The sequence below is a fragment of the Pan paniscus genome, chromosome 1 (genome assembly GCF_029289425.2).
Source record: "Pan paniscus chromosome 1, NHGRI_mPanPan1-v2.0_pri, whole genome shotgun sequence".
Classification (NCBI taxonomy): Eukaryota; Metazoa; Chordata; class Mammalia; order Primates; family Hominidae; genus Pan; species Pan paniscus.
In genome coordinates, this window is record NC_073249.2 from 110,718,709 (window position 1) to 110,740,668 (window position 21,960).

A 21,960-nucleotide genomic window follows, 5' to 3' on the forward strand; every position below is an offset into this window, starting at 1 on the left:
TCAGCTTTAATTTGTTTAAGTCCAAATGGAGCCCTCTTGGGCTCCGTCAACTAACCAGTATGTACTCCATCTAATTGGGGAAATCTGCATATGTATAAATCCATATGGCAACATTTTAGGAGAGCTGCTGCCAAAAAGAGTATGCCTTTGACTTTTTTTTTATGGGCAACATAATCTAAATATTTTTATTGTTAGGTTATACTATTCTGAGTCCTGTTAGCAATTACAGGCAGGTTTTCTGAACTCTCTTCAAGACGTTAGCTCTACAGGGCTGTATGGTGAGCAGGTGTTTGTGAGGTTGCCAAGCCACACTGTCTAGAGAGGAGCAAGGAGCTGGGAAGTTATGCGCAAGCCGCCTAGTAAAATTAACTCCTTTCTGTCCAGTTGGAGCTGCTCTGGGGATGTCCGAATAGTTCCTCTTTTCTAGCCTCAGTATTCTCCTTCTAAGTATCTTCTTTTTTCTTTTTCAGTGTTTCTTACTCCAAGTCATGGTTTTTCTCAGATCATCTTGTCATCTACATTTTCAGAAAAATAATTCCTTACCTTTTCATGAGAATCAGCCTTTGTGACTGCATCATCTTTGATCTCATTGTTTGTGGTCTGCTCTGCAAATCAAAGACACCAACATCCAGTTGTGTTCTGGCTTTGTTCTTGCCCTGCTGGTTAATGCTGTGCTTTTTTGTTGCCCATATGATCTATGTTTCTGTGCTGAAAAGGCAATGCCTGAAAGGCATGTTTTGTGCCTCCAGAAAGGTGTTTGTGTCCATAATTCTAAATCTGTGCCTACCTAGAAAAATTATACTAAGCTCTTTGAAAAGAACCTAGCTTCTTGTGTGATATATCTTAAATCATACCAGATATTCTGCTTTCAGACTGTATCATTCACTTCTAAGAATATACCTTTATCTTTAAAAGCTGTAAATATTTACTGATTAAATCAACTTCTTAGTACACATGATTTGTCTTCTTGTGCTGGTGACTACCACAAAGCCTTTTTAAATTTCCGTGGATCTTATCTTGTGGATGACAGACTAGGGTGGGGGCAGGCCATGCATGCAAAGAGGCACTGGCAGATAAGTGCACTTCCTATTGGAAAATGATACGCTTTCACCATTCTGCAGAGCTTCCCTTCCATTCATTAATCATTTATTAATTTAAAAATTATTTAATGAGCATCTGCTAATTTACAAATGAAGCTTAACAAAAGTTAAATAAATAAATGAAGCGGTACCCGGACTCCATGGACCAATACGAGTCATGCACACTATGGACCAATATGAGTCATGCACACTAGCTTTCCTAGTAATGACAGAGTATACTTATATGATGATTGGGATGGTGATATCATCCTTGGCTATGAAGCAAACAGCCATGTGAATGAACAGGGGAGGAACACATTCATATTTTTGATTTCTGCATCACCAGAAGAAAGAGTTCCATGATAAATAAGTTTAACATAGATCAATGAACATCTCACTATGAATGTCTTAGAATTTGTAATTTGCTCTTGTTATTGTGAATCTCTAATTGAGAAATGGATAATGTATATAGCATTTTGCAAATTTGATCACAGAAAGAGAGTATGTGTGTGTGGGAGGTGGATTTTGTGGGAATATACTTTGATGCTGCTGAACAACTGAACAGCCCTGACTTCTTATCACTCTTAGAATAAATGAAGATTATGTCTGACAAAGTTGTACAGGAAATGGCTCTGGCCTAACTCTTTAAGCACAACTCTTTGACTCTCCCTTGCTCATTCTACTCCAGATACACTGGCCTGCTTGCTGTGTCTTGAGGGTCTTGCACTTTCTTTCTCTCTGGTATGCTTTGCCCTTAGCTGTTCACCTTTTTCAGACCCTGACTTCATTCATATTGGTCGAGTATCACCTTCTCAAGAGTCTTCTGCCTCATCCTCTGCTTTGTTTGTTTTTTTTTATCATAGCATGTATCTATGCCTAATGCTACTTACTTGTTTACGGTCTGTCTCTCCACCTCATATGTAAATTCCTGGAGAATAGAAACTTCATCTTATTATTATTATTATTATTTTTAACTGTACTCTGAGCACCCAGCACCTGGCAGGAACTCAGTAAATATTTCCTTTTGATTGAATGAGAAGAATCTACATCATATATTAAACGTGGAAATTAACCTAGAGCCATATAGAGAAATTAGAAATGTGGGAAAAAACCTACAACAAAGCCTTATTCTGTGGCAAGTATAAGACAACTTTTTATTCTGTGGCAAAGAGTACCATGTTTGGGCTTCTAGAGGGAGAAGCTGATTGTGCCTATGAAGGACAGGCCAGTGTTTTTCTTTCTTTCAGGAGCACAGCTACTTACATTTTTGCTACTAGTTCCATCTTGCCTTGGGCTGGTGAAGGTGACAGCATGAACGTTCCATTTTGATTTAGGGGAAAACCATACAGCCAATTCAGTTCAGCATTTATATAAATATATCCACTGAAGAGAAAACTCAGGCCAACTATAACTCTAAATAGACCATGATGTCCCATGTGTCCTTGAAGCAATTGATATGAAATCTGTGGATAAAAATTATTCTATTCTGTGGTCTGCCAGATTTCCGGGAGATTTGATATTCCCTCCTATGTTTAAGGATCCAGCAGAAAAAGTCTCCAGTTTAGAAAATATGTTCTAAAAATTATGCATCAGTTATTTTGTCAAAGGAAAGAACATTCTAAAAGTAATCTGAATTATTTATTTAATAGTAGAGTAAAAATCATTTTTTTTTCTTTTTCTGATTTTTGCTTTCAACCACATAATCCTTTGACAGTGTGATTCAGTAGTTTTTGACACATCTGGAAATGGATGCTTTCTCATCCCTTTGAAAAACAGCTTTCCTAATCTGTTTTACTTTAGAGATAACAAGATCCCTCTGCAAAGCAGTTACTTTATTAAAAAAACACCCAACAAGCATAAAGGGCACATCTAAACCTATAGACTCGCGGTTATCAACTCTCAGGTTTTTCATAAATATCCACTAGGCCCTGTCAAGTTCAAAAATAGTCTCAGATGGAAATCCAGTATTTGGTTAAGAAAAGCACAAATATTCAGCCCTTTATGTCCAGGAAAAGGCTTTTATATGTATTTGATGCTAAAATGGTTGTGCAGGAAATACATGAATGATTTTTGCCTTGTTTAAAGAGAATTAAAGTTGGCGGCTTTGGAGTAAGTATGATTCAGAGTTAGGGAAAGAAATGTAAAATCAACAACATCAACAACAACAAAGTCCCATACTCACAACAGCTACAATGTGACACCAAGCCCAGATGCCCTCCCCCTTTCAAATGGAATGGCTCCTGGAAGTAGGTCAAAATGCACCACGGAGAAACACTTATGGCCCTGAGATCCACCCTCCAGATTGCGTGGCCTCTAGGATACACTGTCCACTATAGAATTTTCAACCCTGAGAATTTAGGAAGTTACTATTCATATAATAATCTACTTTCTTCCAGAATCCAGCACACCAATTTATGTAGTTTGACCACCAGGTGGCAAAAGTTGCCTAAAGAAAACTATCCAGCTGCTTTAAAGAAAAAAAATGAAACAAAACAAAGAAAACACCTTGGGCCTTACACCTCTCCTGGCTTATTCTGACTCTATATTAACCCAGAGTGACTTCCCTGTCATTCATTTGTAGTCCCATAGGATACACTATCGCCATAAGAACTCAGGTTAACTTATTGGCTTAAATTTTTTGAGAGGTAGGCTAATAGGTAAGGGTACTTAGGACAAAGAAATAGGGAATCTACCCTAGTTAGAAGGAAGGAAAACCCAAAGGCAACAAAATCAGCATAAAAATCACCATGAATGAGACTAGGAGCATGGCTAAATAATTAGCTGCATCACCAGGAATTTCTGGAACTCAAGGAGCTGCAAGACACAGTGGAGGAAGCACTGGTTTGAAGTTAGCCCTCTGTTCAAATCCTGACTTCCTACTTGTATGTAGTTGAACAAATTATTTAACCTTTCTAAGTCTTGGTTTCCTCATCTGTAGAATTGGGATAATAGTATCTTTGTCATAGGCTGATGTTTATGTAAGTATTAGTTAATGTACTTGAGATATAGCAGAGAAATATTAAATAAATGTTATTTTCTTCCCTCTTCCATTCACCCCAATTGCCTCCTCTACCCAATCCTATTCCATTGATTACTTCCTTTTCAACCCACCTCTAGATTAATGAAAAGGGTAAGATGACCATTAGTCAATACTAACTTAACACTTATTCTCTCATGTTATCACTTTCTTAAAATTTATTTTTTCTTTTTTTATCCAATTTTGGCCCATAACCACTTATTTTTTAAATGTTTTTAAAATTATTAAATATAACACACAAAGAAAAGTGCATGAAACACAAATGTTTAATACAATGAATAATTATAACAGTAAAGTCTTAGCACTCAAGACATCTTATGTGTATCATTTAACAAGCACAGCCTCCTTATTAAACTTTCATATTAATTCTAATTTTTTTGTGTATTGTTTTGAGTTTTCTACATACACAGTATTTACAAATAATGATGGCTTTATTTCTTCCTTTTCAAACGTTATGCTTTTATCTAAAAGAGAAAAAGTCTTGCTTGTTGGCATACACCTCTGATGCAATATTGAATACAAGTGTTTATAGTGGACATTCTCCTGATCTCAAAGGGAATTATTTCAACTTTTCACCTTGATATATAAGGTTTGTTGTAGTAATATGAAAAATAACATTTATATGATTGAGTAGTGTTTCTTCTCTTGCTAGTTTAATAAGATTTGTTTCATAAATTGCTAAAGAATTATACATGCTATTTCTGCTCTATTGAGATTATATGACTTTTCTCACTAATGTGTTAACTGATATTATATTGATTTTACAATGTATATATTTTCCTTCTATCCCTGTTATAAATGCAACCTGTTTGTGATATATGATTATCATTTAGTATATGTTAGATCAGTTTTCCTATGTTTTATTTAGAATTTTTGCATCTATGTTCGTGAATGAGTTTAATTTAATGAATTACTTTAACTTTCAGTTGTACCACTATCCTTGTCAGTATTCTTATAAAGTTTATGCTAGCTTCATAAAATGAATAGAGGAGGATAAGCTACTTTTCTATTTTCTGGAATAATTTTTGTTAAGATTAGAATTACTTCTTTTTTAGTGTTTGGTATCAGTTACCAATGAGATCATTCAGGCTAAGTGTGCCCTATTTGGGAAGATTTTTGATTACTGATATAATTAATTGGATATAAGACTACTTAGGTTTTCTATTTCTTCTTGGGTCATTATTGGTAAGTTATTCTTTTCCAGTAACAGCCCATTTTACTTTCACATTTAGTCAAAGTTGTTTATATTATCTTGCAATCTTTTAAATTTCTGTAGAATCTGAGGGAAGTCTCTGTTTCTTTATTCCTTATATGATTTTTATTCCTGATATAGTTTTATTCTCGATAGAGTTATTCATGGGTTTTTATGATTAACCTTATATAAAAGATTTATCAATAGTTAGTCTACTCAAAGAACCAAGTTTTTGCATTTTTGTTCTTCCTATGTTTCTATGTTTTCTATTTCATTGATGTAATTTTCATCTGTTTTCTATTTCCTTGATTTAATATTTTTGTTGTTTTCCTTCTTCCACTTTATTTTGATTTATTTTGTTTGTCTTTATCTAACTTAAGGTTGATGTTTAGTTAATTAATCTTTAGCTTCTTTTAGAAAAATATTTATTTAAAACTATAAACTTCTTTTGGAGTACCTCTTGCATCAGCTGCATTCTATAGTTTTGATACTCAGTTTTTCATTATCATTTGGTTTGAAATATTTCCCAATTTCTGTTGTAATTTTTCCTTGACCTAGGTGTTAAATTTGGTGTTGTTTAATATGTTAAATTTGGTGTTGTTTCATGTTTGACCTAGGTGTTAAATTTAGGTGTTGTTTAATATGTTAAAATAAACATATAATCACTAAGATGCTATGGTATAATGGAGGCCTTAACATAGGCGTATACATAATTATAAAATTGAAAGAAAATAACTAATGCCATAAAGAGAGTGTAGATTAATTTTTTTATTTTTTTTATAGAGGTGAGGTCTTGCTATGTTGCCCAGGCTGGTCTTGAACTCCTGGCCTCAAGCAATCCTCCTGCCTTGGCCTCCCAAAGTGCTGGGTTTATAGGAGTGAGCCACAGCACTTCACCAGAAGTGTAGCTTAATTATGACCCTGGAATGCTAAGACAGGCATTTCCATATGGACACATCCAATAAGACTTCATGGAGGTGCCACTGAATCCTAGTCATAGTCAAAAAGAGGACTCAGGGTGGAGGATATATTGTGAGGGAAAGGTACCACAGAGATTGAAAAGAGCAGGCTGTGCAGAGTAAATAGGCCTAATTCTGTTGGGCTAGAACATAGAGTGTGTGAGCAACAGCAAAAAGATGGAAAAAGGTTTTGGGAAAAGTAATTTGATACTACTGGAGAAGTAGGTCAAGGAATTGTGTTCTATTTTGCAGATAGTAGGAAGCCTTTGAAAGCTGTAAGTAGAGAAACAAAATAGTTATATTTTACACAGATTAATCTGACAGTGATGTGTAAGGTAGCTCAGTATAAATTTAGACCAATATCCTTCTTTTGCACCTCCTCATATAGCACTAATGTAGCACTGTTTTTAATGCTAGTCTACAATGACAGTAATAGCCTGAGCCATAAGTGGGAGAGGAGGGGAAATGATGTTCACTGAGCATTGATTTTGAACCAAGCTCTGTACTGGACATTTCATTCTGTTTTGCAGATGAATGTTTATAATTTTTAGCACACAATCACAATAACTGTGTAACACTAATGATGAAAGTTTTAATGATGTTTGCTGTGCTAAATTTACTAAGGTTAAGTGTGGACTAAGAGGAATTAAGATATTTTTAAAAACAAGGGTTGAAATAAAGAGAACTTATGGAACAACAATACTCAGTAAGAAAGTTTAATTAACCAAATAACTTAAATTCAAATAATGCATCTTAAACATTTTTTGGTTTATGTGTACTATAATAGTGTCTTACACACACACACACACACACACACACACACACACTTTAACTTACCCAGAGACTCATGTTGGGGCTGAGCCTTCATGATGCTCTCCTGCTCTAACAGCTGTCTATTATCAGGGACTGAGAGTTTGGGATTATTCAAGTCAGAATGCTTCATATTGTTAGCATCACACTGACTAGGATCTGAAGGTTCTCGGTTGCTTTCATTATCTTGCACAGACATTGACAAATTCTGATCCTCAAATAGTGTTCTGTCTTTGATTTTAATATCTATTCAGTGTAAGGAACATCCATGAGATACAATATGAGAAAAATTGACAATCATAAAATACAAGAATGCTTTCCATTCCCTCCATGCAGTGTACCTGCTTTCTGCTTGGCCTCTTGAGTGTTCATTTTCATGACATATTGCTGCCTTATCTGTTTAGCAAATCTGGCAGGGTTGTCCCATGGTATGTTGAACATTTCAGAATCTGACCCACACATCATCCCAGAAGGTTTCAGTTTCCCTTTTTCATCAACCTCAGAGAGCTTCAGGCTCTCAAAAGTAAACACCTTGAAGGCTCGTTCTACTTCATTCCAGCTCAAGACATCTGTAAGAAAGCAGAACCAGTGCTGCTGGAAATGTTCTTATTAGCACATGGTACAGGGTTGACAGAGGGACAACCAGGGAGTCTGTCTACCAGAAAGACAAGAGAGTCACGCCACAATGGCTGCTGAGCTGATTTTAAACATTGGCTCCCCAGTCTGCCGCAAATATCAAAGGTACCTGAGGATAAGCAAACAACACAGTAAAGATACAATTTAGCAAATTATAATGCTCCCAAACTGCTTCATAGCTCAATCAATATTAGGTGTCCAGATTCATTTGCATGGACTTTCCAGGGTACCATATTGGTTGAATATGCTTACACAACTTATTATTTTTGAGTGAAAGCACCCTTTTCTCCTGTTGTAATTTAAAACAGAGAAATTATTTACTTATGCCTAATATAGGCTATTATATTGACTGAGTTTTTCTATTGATTTGGGCTCAGGAAAGGCTTCCTCCTGTGCACATAAACTGCTGCAGTATTTTCCACAATTGCACTTCAAAGTTTATCAGCTTTCAGCAGGCTTTATAATTGTGTATTTACCTTTTTACAGCATTTATTCACTTGCTCACTCTTTCATTGGTTATTATTTTCTACGTATTAGGCTTTGTCACAGGTGCCTGGGATTTGAAAGAATCAAGATTTGGCTCTTACACTTTAGAAGTTCCCAGGTAGAGGAAGGAGAAGTAGAATTAACAAATAAACATGGAATTCAATCAGAAAAAAATAAAATGATGCAGATCAATAATTCAGAAGTAACCTCCATTTTCTCTCCAGCAAAGATGAGAAAAGCAGCAGGTCCTTTGGGAAAAAACAGGGAGATTCAGAAGAGAGACAAGGAAGAGGTAAAAGAGTTACAGAAGGAAGGAGAGATTGCTCATTTGTTCATTTATCAAATATTTTTTGAGCCCCTATTAGGCATCATTAACTATAATGAAAGCTGGGAACACAATGGTGAACAAAATAGTGAGCTACCTGCTCTCATGGAATATCCATTCTAGTCGTTGGAAACAGATAAATGTAAGAGATAAAAGAGATGACAAAAAGAATAAAGCCAGCTGAGGGGACAAAAAGTGATAATAGTCAGGGAGGGGCTTCTAGTTTATATAAAGCAGTCATGGAAAAGTCCTCTGAACAATTAAGCAAAAATGTGAAGGAAGTAGGGGAGCAAGCTGTATGGATATCTGGGGGAAAGTGACTGAGGAAGGGAAAACAGCAAATGCAACGATCCTGAGGCAGGGGTGTGACTTACATGTTCAAGGAATCACAGTGAGGCCAGTGTAGATGGAGGAGAATGGAACATGACAGCTTGATAGGTGATGGCTCAAAAAGTAGGTGGCAGACAGTTTAGGTTCTTATTGTTGTTTTTTGTTTTGTTTTGTTTTTTGAGACAGGTTCACCCAGGCTGGAGTGCAGGTGATTCTCCCACCTCAGCTTCCCAAGTAGCTGGGTCTGCAGGCACGTGCCACCACACCCGGCTAATTTTGTATTTTTTGTAGAGATGGGTTTTGCCATGTCGGCCAGGCTGGTCTCAAACTCCTGAGCTCAAGTGATCCACCCGTCTCGGCCTCCCAGAGTGCTGGAATTATAGTCATGAGCCAAGCACCTGGCCCAGTTTAGGATTTATTCTGGGTGACCGCTGCAGAGTTTTCAGTTACAAAGGCACATGATCCAACCAACATTTTAGAAGGGCCATTCAGGTGGTTGTGTGGAAAAAAGACTGTTGGTAAAAAATTGAAAGCCTGTAGACCAGCTGGAAAGCTATTGGAATAGTCCACTTGAGGGGTGGTGGGGGACTGGGCTGGGATGGTAGTGAGGAGTATGGTGGGATTGATTGCAGTGTGTGAGAAAACAGAGACAGTGGTGGGGCGCGGTGGCTCGCTCCTGTAATCCCAGCACTTTGGGAAGCCGAGGTGGGTGTATCACGAAGTCAGGAGTTCGAGACCAGCCTGACCAACATGGTGAAAGCCCATTTCTACTAAAAATACAAAAATTAGCTGGGCATGATGGCGTGCGCCTGTAATCCCAGCTACTTAGGAAGCTGAGGTGGGAGAATCGCTTGAACCCAGGAGGTGGAGGTTATATTGAGCTGAGATCACACCACTGCACTCCAGCCTGGCGACAGAGTGAGACTCTGTCTCAAAAAAACAAAAACAAAAACAGAGACAGCAGGGATGACTCCAAGGTTTTCGATAGAAAGTAGTTGTCATTCATTGAAATAAGGGAGATGGTGAAGGGACAAATTTAGGGATGAGGAATCAAGAGCTTGGTTTTGGACTTGTTAAGTATGATGTGGCAAAAGGGAAAAGAGGAAGAGGGGAGGAGCACCAAGGGTCCAGGATGGGGCATGTAAGCAGCATATGTGTGAGGTTTCAATGGTGGCAGCGGGAACAAAAATCCTGTGCTGCGTAGAGAGCTGAGCTGAAGGGAGAATGGAGTCACATCTTAAGCCAGAAGGAGAAGTGGAGGGTGGCAGGACACAGAAAAAGGACAGAAGTTCACCCCCTACTCAGGAAGGGGGTAGTTATGTGCACAACAGAAACGACATACCAGGCCCTCGAGGCTATACCCTGCATGTCCAGGAGTCAATGGTAGGACTCAGAAGTTCCTGGCTTTTTCTATTACTAAGCCTACTTAAAAGTGGAAAAAGAAATCAAGATAAAAATATTTTTTAGTTTGGTTAGGCTTACAAAGGAAATGGTAAGGAAGAATATGCACATGCTCTTTTCTTTTCTAGGTCAAATGCTTCCTTGTCAAGTAAAGATGTCTGTGGAAGTTAATGTCCTTTCTTATAGGTAGTATCTACATATTCCCTTAAGTGGGAATGAGAATTTGCTTTGGGAAATGACTGCCTATATCACAAAATCCCAGTGAACTCAGATGAGACGTGATTCTAGATATTGTATCTTAATGACCCCTCTTCCCACTGTCTTCAAAGAGCATAAAATGGCTCTTCCTGCTGTGAGAAGCTGTTAGCTTGAGTCAACTCCTGCTCAGCAACATGCTGACAGTGGGCTCTCTATTCATCTGTGTATCCCTAGGTGCAGAGCGGGTGCTTAAAATTGCAGATTGCACCATCAGACCTCTGAGGTGGCTTTCTTCCTGACTCCTTCTCAGTAATGTAAGGAAATTGTGTTCTACTGGGTATCCAGAGACCAGAATGTTTTCTTTTTTTTTTCCACCATTGTTATAATCCTAAAACAAATAATTTAACCCTGCTAGGATCTCAGCTTTCTTATCTGAAAATAGATTTTGACTAGATTAATTCCAAGGTTTCTTTCAGTTAGGAAATTTTATGGTTCTATGATTCATCTTTCTAGATACAAATTTAATTTCTGGTTATAAATAGTGTGCTCAGAACTTTCTCTCAAGATAGGATTAAATATGAGCTTCCAGTAGCACAGGTTACAAGATATCTACATCTGCCTCCCAAGTCACACTCTTTCTTAGTTCCTTCCTGTCCTCATGTGCAGAGATGGTCCACGGTAGTGCTCACATTAGTTTTACCCTGGTGAACATTCCTGCCAAATTCAGATTATCTCGATCCTCTTCTTTTTTTTTCTTCTCTAATTAAAAAAAGAAAGAACTGTGAAAGGACAGAATGGAAAGAGACAGAAGAAAAATTCTTCTGGAACCTGTGTTTTATTGATTGTGGGTGGCTGCAACAAGAGGATATAAGATGAAAATTCAAAGACAGGTATCTGTGAATTGGGGCAAAGTTGCATGGTCCAGGTTGCTCTTCCCTCTTTCCAGATAATGTCTCTGCAATGTTACTGTAATTTTTACATGATTTGCAATGATGATAAAAGAGTGCAGTGGTCAGGCAGAAGACAGAAGGACAGCATTGTCCTGGAAATTATATGCGTGCATGCGCGCGTGCATACGCGCGCACACACACACACACACAGCCCTTTACTTCTCTGTAAGTAGGATGGGATTACCACATCATCTCCAATGATGTCAATGGGAGTATTTGGGACAGAGATGGGGGAAAACGAGGAAAAAAGGGAATTATTGTGGTTAAGAAAACACAACGGGAAAAAAACCCCAGTGTATCAAATTGAAGAGTGTTATGCATTATAGCTATGATAACATTGCTAATGACATTATTCAAACAAGAAAGTTGTAGTCAATCAAAATACCCACCTTAGCCTCTGAAAGGTCTTTCAATAATGAAAATACTTTTTGTAAATAAGGGTGTAATTTTAAGAGGCATATATGACCATTAATTAAATTGAGTTTAAGCTAAGACAAAGCAATGGACTCACCACTCGTACAAAAGTGCATAAGCTCATGAATTGTAGCTAGACGTTTAGTGTTGTTCCATGGTGGGGGTAGAGGGAATTGAAGGAATTCCCACAGTGGCAACTTGGACTGCATCTCCTGCTCAATTTGAACTGGATCAAAATTCTTTTGGTCCTGATGAAAAAGAGCAACATGACAGAAGACATTAGAGTAAGCTGTTAAGTGCCTTATGCATATGGAGAAGGCTAAACATGATACCTTCACCCTCATTATTTGGGAACAGGGGAAATCAATGGTAATTGGGAAAGACAAACTTTTGGGATTTTGCTGAAGGTCAAAAAGCTAGTTCCTATGTTGCCAGGATTTCCTGGTGCACAAAAATGACTGATTCTTCATTCACAGTGACAAACTGCCAAAGTCTCATATATATTCATCTCTCTCTTTTGAGATCCTTTTCTGGCTTCTACTAGTTTTTCATAGCAGCAGATATTTGAAGCAAATAATTATAAGGTTTTAATGAAAATTTAGTGGCGGTAACAATTAATTGAATTGTTAATTAGACCTCAATAATCAGGCAAATTTCCTCGGCTGACATCATTTTTCCCTGTATCTAGGTCCATTTTCCAGGTCCTACTTTGTATGCAAGTATCTATTTTGTACATTACATTTTAATTAGTGTTGATGAAGTTATCTAATTAGCTTCTTTCAACTGAATAGTTATAAACACACTTTCCCACATCGGTTTTCCTTGGGCTAACCTGATTATTATTACCTGTAGTGCGTACTTCTTGTGGGCGTGTGCATCATGATAGTTCAGTAGGAGGGGGCCTTTGGGCACTGCTTTGCTTTCATTTTCTTCTTCAGATAAAAATATGTCATGAAGATTCTATGCAAATTGAAACAATATTGATTTAAAGAGAGGATCTATACTTTTCCAAAGCATGAAGACTCTGCTATCTCAGGCTATCTGACCTTTTTCTCCCTCTCTGAGAGACAGAGTGAGGGCAGAAGGGACACAATGTGAGCTGCGATTCTGTGGTCTAGCCCGTCTGCTCTGGGGGATGGCTCCCGCAGACTGGGTGGGACGAGATCTTCTTCAGTTGCAACAACCTGTTGAAATCAACAATGAGAGGAATTGGTGTAAGGGTCCGCTCTTTAGTGATACTCACTGCTCATTGCTGCATTCCCACTGCTTAGTAAGAACCAGTCCATTTCTAGGACCCAAGTACCACTGATGACACAAAATGGCAGGAAACTATCAGTGATCACCAAGTAAAAGGAAAAGTGTTTGCAATCCATGCATTAAGGTAGATATAAATTTAATATTTCTATTAAAATAGATAACATGAAAATGGTAACAATAAGTTTTTGATAAAAATATTTCATGAAGATTCTAGTCAAATAGAATAATAACATATTTTTTCTTAATATTTACTCTATCTTAAAGCAGTGGAAAGAGTGCTCATATAACTTTGGATTCATTAAATATTTATTAAGTGTCTATCACAAGCCAGGTACTATGTAACACATCTTCACATGTGATCATTTAAGCCTCACAGCAATCTTGTGGGGACAGATATTATTTTCCATTGTATAGAGGAGAAAACTAGGGTGACTGGCCAAAGCTCAAGGATATTGAGTGGAAGAAACTGGGGTTCAGGCCCAATCCTCATTCTTTCTTCAAAAATAGAAAAGTTATTAGATTATGAGATCAGTAAATGTAATAGTGTCTCCTTTAAGTGGGGAAAGTGAGGTCTAGAAAGATTAAGTGCCTTGTTCAATTTTTCATGGTAAACAAGTAAAAGAGGTTGAAACATAATCAAGTTAAGCACCTAATTTACAGCTTTTTCCTTTACCCTATATCCTATAATCATCCTCTATGATTTCCTATCCCTCTACAAGTTTCCTCAGCCTTGGCATTAATGACATTTTGGCCTAGATAATTACTTGTTGTGGGGGGCTGTCCTGTGCACTATAGGATGTTTAGCAATGTCCCTGGTGTCTACCCATTTTATGCAAGTAGCACCCTTCCAGTTGTGACAACCAAAAATATCTCCAGACATAGCCAAATGTCCTCTGGGAACAAAATCACTTCCTGTTGAGAACCACTGCTCTAGAATAACAAAATTGCATCCTATTCTTTACCTTGTAGAAACACCCTACTGTCAGAAGAGTCACTCACTGTTTCCACTTTCTATCCTCTGATCATTTCTTTGACCCACTTCAATCATAAAAGATCACTCAAATCTGTTTCTTCTCTGAAATGTCCAATTCTAACATCCCATCCTATAAAGTGTCATCCCATCACTCCTATATTTCAGTTTTTTCATCCCCTTATTATTAATAAGCCTTCGTTCATTCAACATGGATCTACTGGTTGACTTCTATTTGTTAGGCGCTGAGCTCATTAACTGTCTTCTTTGGTACCTGGAACATAGTAGATGGTTAATAAATGTTTGTTGCTTTAAGTTTAGTAGAATAAAACAAGAAAGGATAAGATAAATAAAATAATGATACTGCAAGCTCTAGAGGGCTTTTGTACTTTTATGCATTTACTGATATAATAAAACTATTGATCTTCTAAAAACTTCATGGAGCAATTAGAGGCAAATATTAGTGTGATTATCTAATAGGTTAGAAAACTGAGACAATCAAAAACCAGAAAAATGTATATGGGAGGTATCAGAGATGATAGAGTCTGAAAAGGACTTTAAAATAAACCTTTTATGTATTAACAGAAAAAATGTGTCACATCCATGAACTAAAAACAAGAATAGGCAATTGTAAAAAAAAATTAGAGAACTTACAAATTAAAAACATTACTGCCAAAACAAAACTTCAATAGCAGACTGGACTCCCTGAAGAAAGCATTAGTAGGAAGTTAAGCTGGAATTCCCAAAGGGATAAAATTGAAAGAAAACTTAAAAGACAAAGAGAAAAACCCTGAAACTCCAACACCCATTCAATAATAATTAAGGTAAATCGATAGGAAAAATGATATTTGAAGATAGAAGACTTTCTTAGAATCTTCTGAATTTAACAAATATGTATTTAGTGTCTACTATGGGTTAGGTGTGGTTATTGTGTGCTGAGCATACAGCAACGAACAAGACTACATTGTTACTGCTTGCATGGAGTTTATATTCTAGTAGGAGGACGGGGAAGGGAAGAAAAAATAGCTGATCAATATATTGCAAAAAGAAAAGCTGTTGATAAGCAAATAAAACAAGGTGATGTGGTAGAGAGTGCTGTGTGTTGTGTGGGGAGAGGGTTCTTTAGATCAGGTGGTCAGAGAAGGCCTCTCTAAGGATTGACACTTCTACTGGAGACCCTCCAGAAAGAGAGAAAGCTTTCTAGGTAGAGAAGGTAGAGTAAAAGGTTAAGATAGAATTAAGCAACATATTTGAGGAAAAACCAGAAGGCCTATGTAGATGACGTGTGTGTGTGTGTGTGTGTGTGTGTGTGTGTGTGTGGTGGCAGGTAGGAGGTGAGATGACAGGTATATCTCAGAACCCTATTTTTAGGGCCTTTATGGGACAGTGTAAGGAATTTTTATTTCACACAGAATGTGACTGGAAATCAGATGATAATTCCCTTACACCATAATGACAAGTATGATAAAATCATACCTAGACATAGTCTTGTGTTATCAATTATAAAGAGAAAACCCTAACAGCTGCTAGAAAGAAAAGTAAAGATTATCTGCAAAGAAAAAAGTATCAGATTGACATCAGACTTCTTAACAGCAGCATTAAAAGGAAGACGACAATGCAGAAATGGCATCCAAATACTTTTCTGTGCAGATTCACTAGGTTTTAAGTCATTTCTGCTACTTACTACTTGAACAAACTTGAAAAACGTTTTGTGCCTCAGTTTCCTTATCTGTAAGATGGGTGATACGGTTTGGCTCTGTATCTCCACCTAAATCTCATCTCAAACTGTAATCCCCACGTGTCGAGGGAGGGAGGTGACGGGAGCATAAGGGTGGTTTCCCCCATGCTGTTCTTATGATAATGATGGAATTCTCATGAGACTTGATGGTTTTAAAAGTGGTAGTTTGTTCCTGCTGTCTTGTGAAGAAGGTGCCTGCTTTCCCTTCTACTATGACTGTGAGTTTCCTGAGGTCTCTCCAGCCATGCGGAACTGTGAGTCAATTAAACCTCCTTTGTTTATAAATTACCCAGTCTGGGGTAGTATCTTCACAGCAGTGTGAAAATGGACTAATACACTGGGGGATAAAAACAGTTCCTACTTCATAGGATTGTTCTGAAGATTACATGAGTTAACATATTGAAAGCATTTAGAACAGTGCCTGGCGCCTGTAAGTGCTACATATGTGCGACTAGTATGAATCACAAACTCTTTCAGATACACATAGAACCTTCACAATGACCATGTTACATCAGGTCACACAGGAAGCCTCAGGAAATTTTAATTTGCTAACTTGCAGAAAATGCCTACTGATTATAATGTTAAAAAATTAGAAATCATCAGTAAATAATGGAAATCAAAATAATTCATGGGTTAAACATGTAAATAAATAAAAGATTTAGAATTGAATACACTGAAAGCATCAGGATGCAAACAAAGAAACACTCGAAAAGAAATGTATAGCCTTAAATAAAGCAAAAAGACTAAAAATAAATGAAGTAAGCTTTCAATTAAAATGAAATACAAAATAAATCCAAAGAAAGTAGAAAGATGGAAATGACAGAGATGAGCCAGACACGGTGGTTCATGATTATAATCCCAGTGCTTTGGGAGGCTTAGGTGGGAGGTTGGCTTGGGGCCATGAGTTAAAGACCATACTGGGCAACATAGCAAGGCCTTGTCTCTCCAAAAAAATTATTTTAAATTCTCTGGGCATGGTGGTTCATGCTTGTAGTTCTAGATACTCAGGAGGCTGAAGTGGGAGGAACACTGAGCCCATGAGTTTGAGATTGTCAACTATGATTGTGCTACTGCACTCCAGCCTAGGGGACAGAGAGAGACCCTGTCTTAAAAATAATTAAATAAATAACAAATATATAAATAAATAGATGAAGAAATTAATGAAGAGATTAATAAAATAAAAAGTAAAAAGGTGTTGATCAATGAAACCAAATCCTGGTTCTTTGAAAAGACCAATACAATAGCTATGCCCTTAACAATCATGATCAAGAAAAGGAAAGCACAAATAAATAACATCAGTCATGAGGAAAGGTACATGACCAGATACAGAGGAAATTTTAAAACATATTTAAGTGAATAGTGTAAAGCACATTGTATCAGATTTAAAACTCCAGTAAAATACTTATTAAGACATATTCATTAAGAAAAAAGCTGATGACAAAAATTGGCCTCAGAAATACAAAAATCTAGTTAAATCTACAAGCACGAAAGAAATTTTAAAGATAAAGACTATTAACAACCCCACCCACTTGTCCATGTTCTCTTCCTTTTCCTCTTCCATTAAAATGACACCAGACACAGAGTATTGAGGATATGTTCTACCAAAACTTCAGGGAATGTTACATAAATGGCTTCAGAGCATAGCAAAAGAAAAGATAATTGAAGCTGAAGATTTAAGCAGACTTTAGTTTCATCTGAACTATTCTAATCTTTATAAAGGACAATGCACTTAGGTATTATGAGTATAATTTTAAAATAGTGTAAAAATAACAGAAGCCAGGAAAGATGAAATGACTTACTCAAGTATACAACCTGGGAAAAAGCCTCCCCACCTGTTCCAGCATACAATGCAGTATCAGGGGCACAGAAATGAATTCCTCTCGAATTGGATTCAGCAAATCATTGTAATATCTCATGTCTACTTCAGTTGTGACGACTGAAGTCACTGTAAAATATAGAAAATACCATTGCCCAATTAAGTTGTGTTCTCCATTATTTCCATCAAAATTTCATGCATAATTTCAAACTATGACTATGCACTAATAAATGCAGGAGCTGTAGGTGAAGGGAGGCTGAAAGTAATATGGAGGGCAGTCATTATCTCTTAAAGTGCCAGCTCATGGTGTTGATCCTCCAGCAGCCGATTTCATACATGCCTGGTAGTGGAGCTTGCGGTTCTTCATACTGTGCTTTCTTCTTTCCAGGAGCTGGTACAGCAGGTTGTGGAGCCTAGAAAAAGAATAATTAAAAAGAAACAACTGAGATACCCAGCTGAGAGATGCCCTCATCAAATGCTGGTATGATGAGATCCAACAGGATACTCAGGTTGTATAATTATGTTCACACCACAAAATCATCTGCTAATATTAGAACCAAAGGAAAAGAGTTTTGCTTGATGAAGGAAAGAAGGTAATGGTATAGACATTATTCAGTTTTTCCTACCAGAACGCACTGAGCAATTGTGGAGAAAGTGATGGGGTGATGGGGCACTGAGCATCAAACAGGTTTTTCTTTTTTCCCCTGGGTGACTCAGAGTCATCCCATTCTCCCTCTCCCAATCCTTCAGCAGTTCTCCATTGCCTACATGATATAAACCAGACTCTCAACTTAGCACCAAAGGAGATTCATGACCTGGCTCCTGCCTCTCCAGGTTTAGTTTCTGTTGTTGTTCTTCACTTTGCACATGCAGCCTGGGATCACTGAACTACCCTGTGCTCCTGGCTTGTGCCACAATACTGCTTTTCCTTGACCTCCATATCTTTGTACATCTTTGCCCCTGTCTTGAGAATATCATTATATCCCTTTCCCCTATCATGCTTTCCATTAGGCACTTCATACTCATTTTCCCCACATCACTAATCCTGGTTCAGTTTTCCTGACTTCCCTCTCTTTGCTCTACTCTTGTTTAGATCAGGTGACCAAGTTTATTTCTTCTACTGCAAGCTGAGATGACTGCTCTCAGCATTCATCATGCTACGTTGAAATCATTGTTGACTTGACTGCCATCCTCTTTAAAAGTTAACCTCAATGAGGAGGACAGGGAATGAGTTTTCATTATTGTATTGCCAGCATCTTGCACAGCTCTAGCACATAGCCAGGTGCTAAATAAATACTGCAATTACTTTGTCAATATCTTTCCTGTCACAGATGTTATTCATTGTACCGAGTGCTGACAAGAAGGTTCCATCCTTGCCTTTGTAAATGTCTGGTAGTTGAGGAGCTTCACAAAGCCCCCATCATGTAGCTATCTTTTATGCCAGTAGGCAGTATGACCTTAATGTAAGTATTTATGTAACTTTTTCTTCATATGCCTTATAAATATGAAAATAAATTTGTTCAGTGAATCATTCATCCCACTAAAGACATTGAGCCCATGCCTACCTCTGAAGTTGGCATGGCTTCTAATACAGGTTTCTCATTAACCACTTGTGGAACATTAATAAGCTGCATGCTTTCCAAATAGTGCTGGTGCTGCCTTTTCCAATCCAGGATGTCATACATCAAGCAGGCAATATTTTCAAAAATATCAGTGCCCAATTTCAGCTACAAGTGAGAGATTTAATGGCAATTGGTTACTAGTTTTACACTGTTGGAATCAGATATATGGTATATATCTCTTAACAGTTATGCCCATCAACTTTATACAGGAAAGCAAACCCCTAAATCTCCAAACCACTGAATCCCAACCATGGTGACCCCATTTATACTCCTGAACCTTTCTTCTTCTTCTTTGTTTACCGCAATATGGACTGTTTCCTTTGGAGGGCCGTATGGCTGCCTAATGTTTTAAGAGCCTAATTAATGCTTCAACTAAAAGAAATATAACTGAGTCATAAGTTTCAGCAGTGTGGCCTGTATTCTTAGTATCTCAAATCCTAAACATGTTAGGTAACTTTAATATCCTCAGCCAGTGACAAGCTATAGATGATTTCTTACCTGGCTATGCAAGGAACACAATGGAAACACTGACTCTGCTTTGTGGATCATCTACCCAAGTACGTTGCATCTACACAAGTATGTGGGCAATCAGTATTTCTTCTTTTCCTCCAAGCTCCACTTCTTTCCTTTCACCTGTTCTACCTCTACAGCAAAACACTAAGAAATCCTAATAGACTATTGCTTCTATAATACCCACAAGTTTTATGAGCTGGCAAGCAAATTGTAGCTCAGATACCTCTATTACTTGGGCTTTTGTTTCCAGAAGTAGGAAAGCATTGTGATGGCTGGGTCTGTCTGCCTGGAAGCAAAGAAGAATGAAATAGGCTCATCCTATGTCTGAGTTCAAGAAGTAAGGTGGTGTGAGATGGTTCCTTGTATGCAGAAGTCCAGTGACGTGCACAGCTCTGCCAATCACTATGGTGCACCTGGTTGCTGGCTGGCTTCCCATTCCCACTAAGACCAAGGCTTCTTCAGTCAAGCTTCAATCTGGTATTGCTTGCCCAAATTCTGGCATAGAAATATGTTTTTGTTTTTGTTTTTATTTCTAGGAAATAGAGAAAGCTTTTGCCCAATGATCCCTTAGCTTAACCTAGTTAATTCATTTTAAAATGCAACAGCAAATCACATGCTAAGGACAACAAATTATTTCAGCAACCAGGGTCTTAACTTGAAATGTTGCCAATGTCTTCCAGGGACAGTTATCATGCATTGAAGGGCATTTATTTGATGTAAAGCTTTTGTTACCTTGGTTCAACAGAAATATAGCCTGCTTGTTTGCAGCCAAAGGTTGGAAAGGTTGCAAATGCTTTCCACCAATCAAAGGGGAAGAGGGCTCCTTGGATGGATCCTATCTTGGATATGAAGCCATTATCAATTTACAGATATAGCTTAAAGTGTGACACTATGCATTTGATCTGCTTCTACTAGGGGTAGATTATAATTTTTATGCTTATTAAATGATCTTGTTTAAAATGAACTGTGATCTTACCTATTAAATTCAATGGCCTTTTCTTCTAGAATCCAATTTAATGACTGAACCATTTTCAAGACTTTCCCTCCCCATCATCCTCAATGCTGAGTGCTTCACTCACAAACCATATCTTACAGAGGCATGCATGGGCTTTAAAAGATTACTACAGTTGGACCCAGACCACAGCCCTGGTATAAGATGACATTCAGTAAATACCTGCAAATTGACTAATAGATCAGTCTGGGAAGCTGGGCAACACAGCCCTAATTGGCTCTGTAGAGACCTGAATGTTTTCATTGTTGACAGTTACCTTCATGGCCCAACTAGAGACCCTTTACATTAATGTTTCACTTCTGAAGTCAGGAATGTTCTACCATAACTAGACTGGTAATATTTTTCCACATAAAATAATTTTTCTGAACTTTAATTGCCATTTAAACTATTCCATTCTGTATTTTTAAAAGTAAAATATAGCCACTACCACTTTCTTTAAAAGGAAGTGATTAAAATGTGGACACTGCAGTGAGAAGCAGAGTGCTAGAAATGGTGCTCGGTCCTTTGAAGTTGCCATTGTATACCACAGTGTTCACATCTATGTTCTGATGATGCAATGGATTGTACACGATTTTAGACTCTGCATTTCAGCTTTATTCAGCCTGTGCCTGGAAAGTAAAGAAGACACACAGTAGGGAGCCCTAGCTAGAGATGGAGCAAAAGGTACTTGGCTTGAGGCTGACTTAGAAGCAGCTTCCTCTGAATGAATTATGGTTCAGGGATTATAAGGCTGGGATCTCCTGTGTCTTGTTGAACAAAAAATATACACAAGTTCTTGATAGGGTATTTAGCCAGGCCTTGGCCCAAATGAGAGGAGCAGTGTTTCTCCAAAATTTAAATTTGTGGATGTGGGTTTTATTAACCAGAGATTTTACATGCTTGGGAGAACAGCTGGTCTGTGGAAGAGAGAGTAAGAAGCTGGATTTGAGGTGGGATTTCAGGATCCCAAGGAAATAGCCTCTTCCCCCAAAATATGTCACGTTTTTTAGTATAATCTAGAGTTTCAAGAAAATAGGGTGGAATGTTCATATGTTACTTGGAATGCCAATATCTCCAGGATAGGGAAACATACTGACCCAAGGCAACATGAAATAGTGAAGGACAGAGGACAGTGGGTCCTTCTCTGAGGTCAGGTTTAGGAGGCAGGAGAGTGGAAGACAAAGCAGGAAAGCTGAACACATCTAGATGAAGGGGTGGGGAGGGGCAAGGACAAAG

The 21,960-nt window shown here is 37.7% G+C and overlaps 1 protein-coding gene across 2 annotated transcripts in view; it reads right to left on the bottom strand.

Moving 5' to 3' along the window:
* The window catches only part of SPAG17 (sperm associated antigen 17), a 231,618-nt gene that overhangs the window by 120,093 nt on the left and 89,565 nt on the right, over positions 1 to 21,960 (bottom strand). For both annotated transcript variants that reach the window (XM_057302678.2, XM_034929773.3), the window contains exons 8-16: positions 19,164 to 19,325; positions 17,939 to 18,011; positions 17,615 to 17,727; positions 12,864 to 13,001; positions 12,664 to 12,777; positions 11,915 to 12,065; positions 7,419 to 7,646; positions 7,105 to 7,323; positions 544 to 605 (exon numbers count right to left, since the gene is read on the bottom strand). In XM_057302678.2, coding sequence (XP_057158661.2) covers positions 544 to 605; positions 7,105 to 7,323; positions 7,419 to 7,646; positions 11,915 to 12,065; positions 12,664 to 12,777; positions 12,864 to 13,001; positions 17,615 to 17,727; positions 17,939 to 18,011; positions 19,164 to 19,325 — 1,260 coding nt within the window. The remainder of the gene's footprint in view (positions 1 to 543; positions 606 to 7,104; positions 7,324 to 7,418; positions 7,647 to 11,914; positions 12,066 to 12,663; positions 12,778 to 12,863; positions 13,002 to 17,614; positions 17,728 to 17,938; positions 18,012 to 19,163; positions 19,326 to 21,960) is intronic.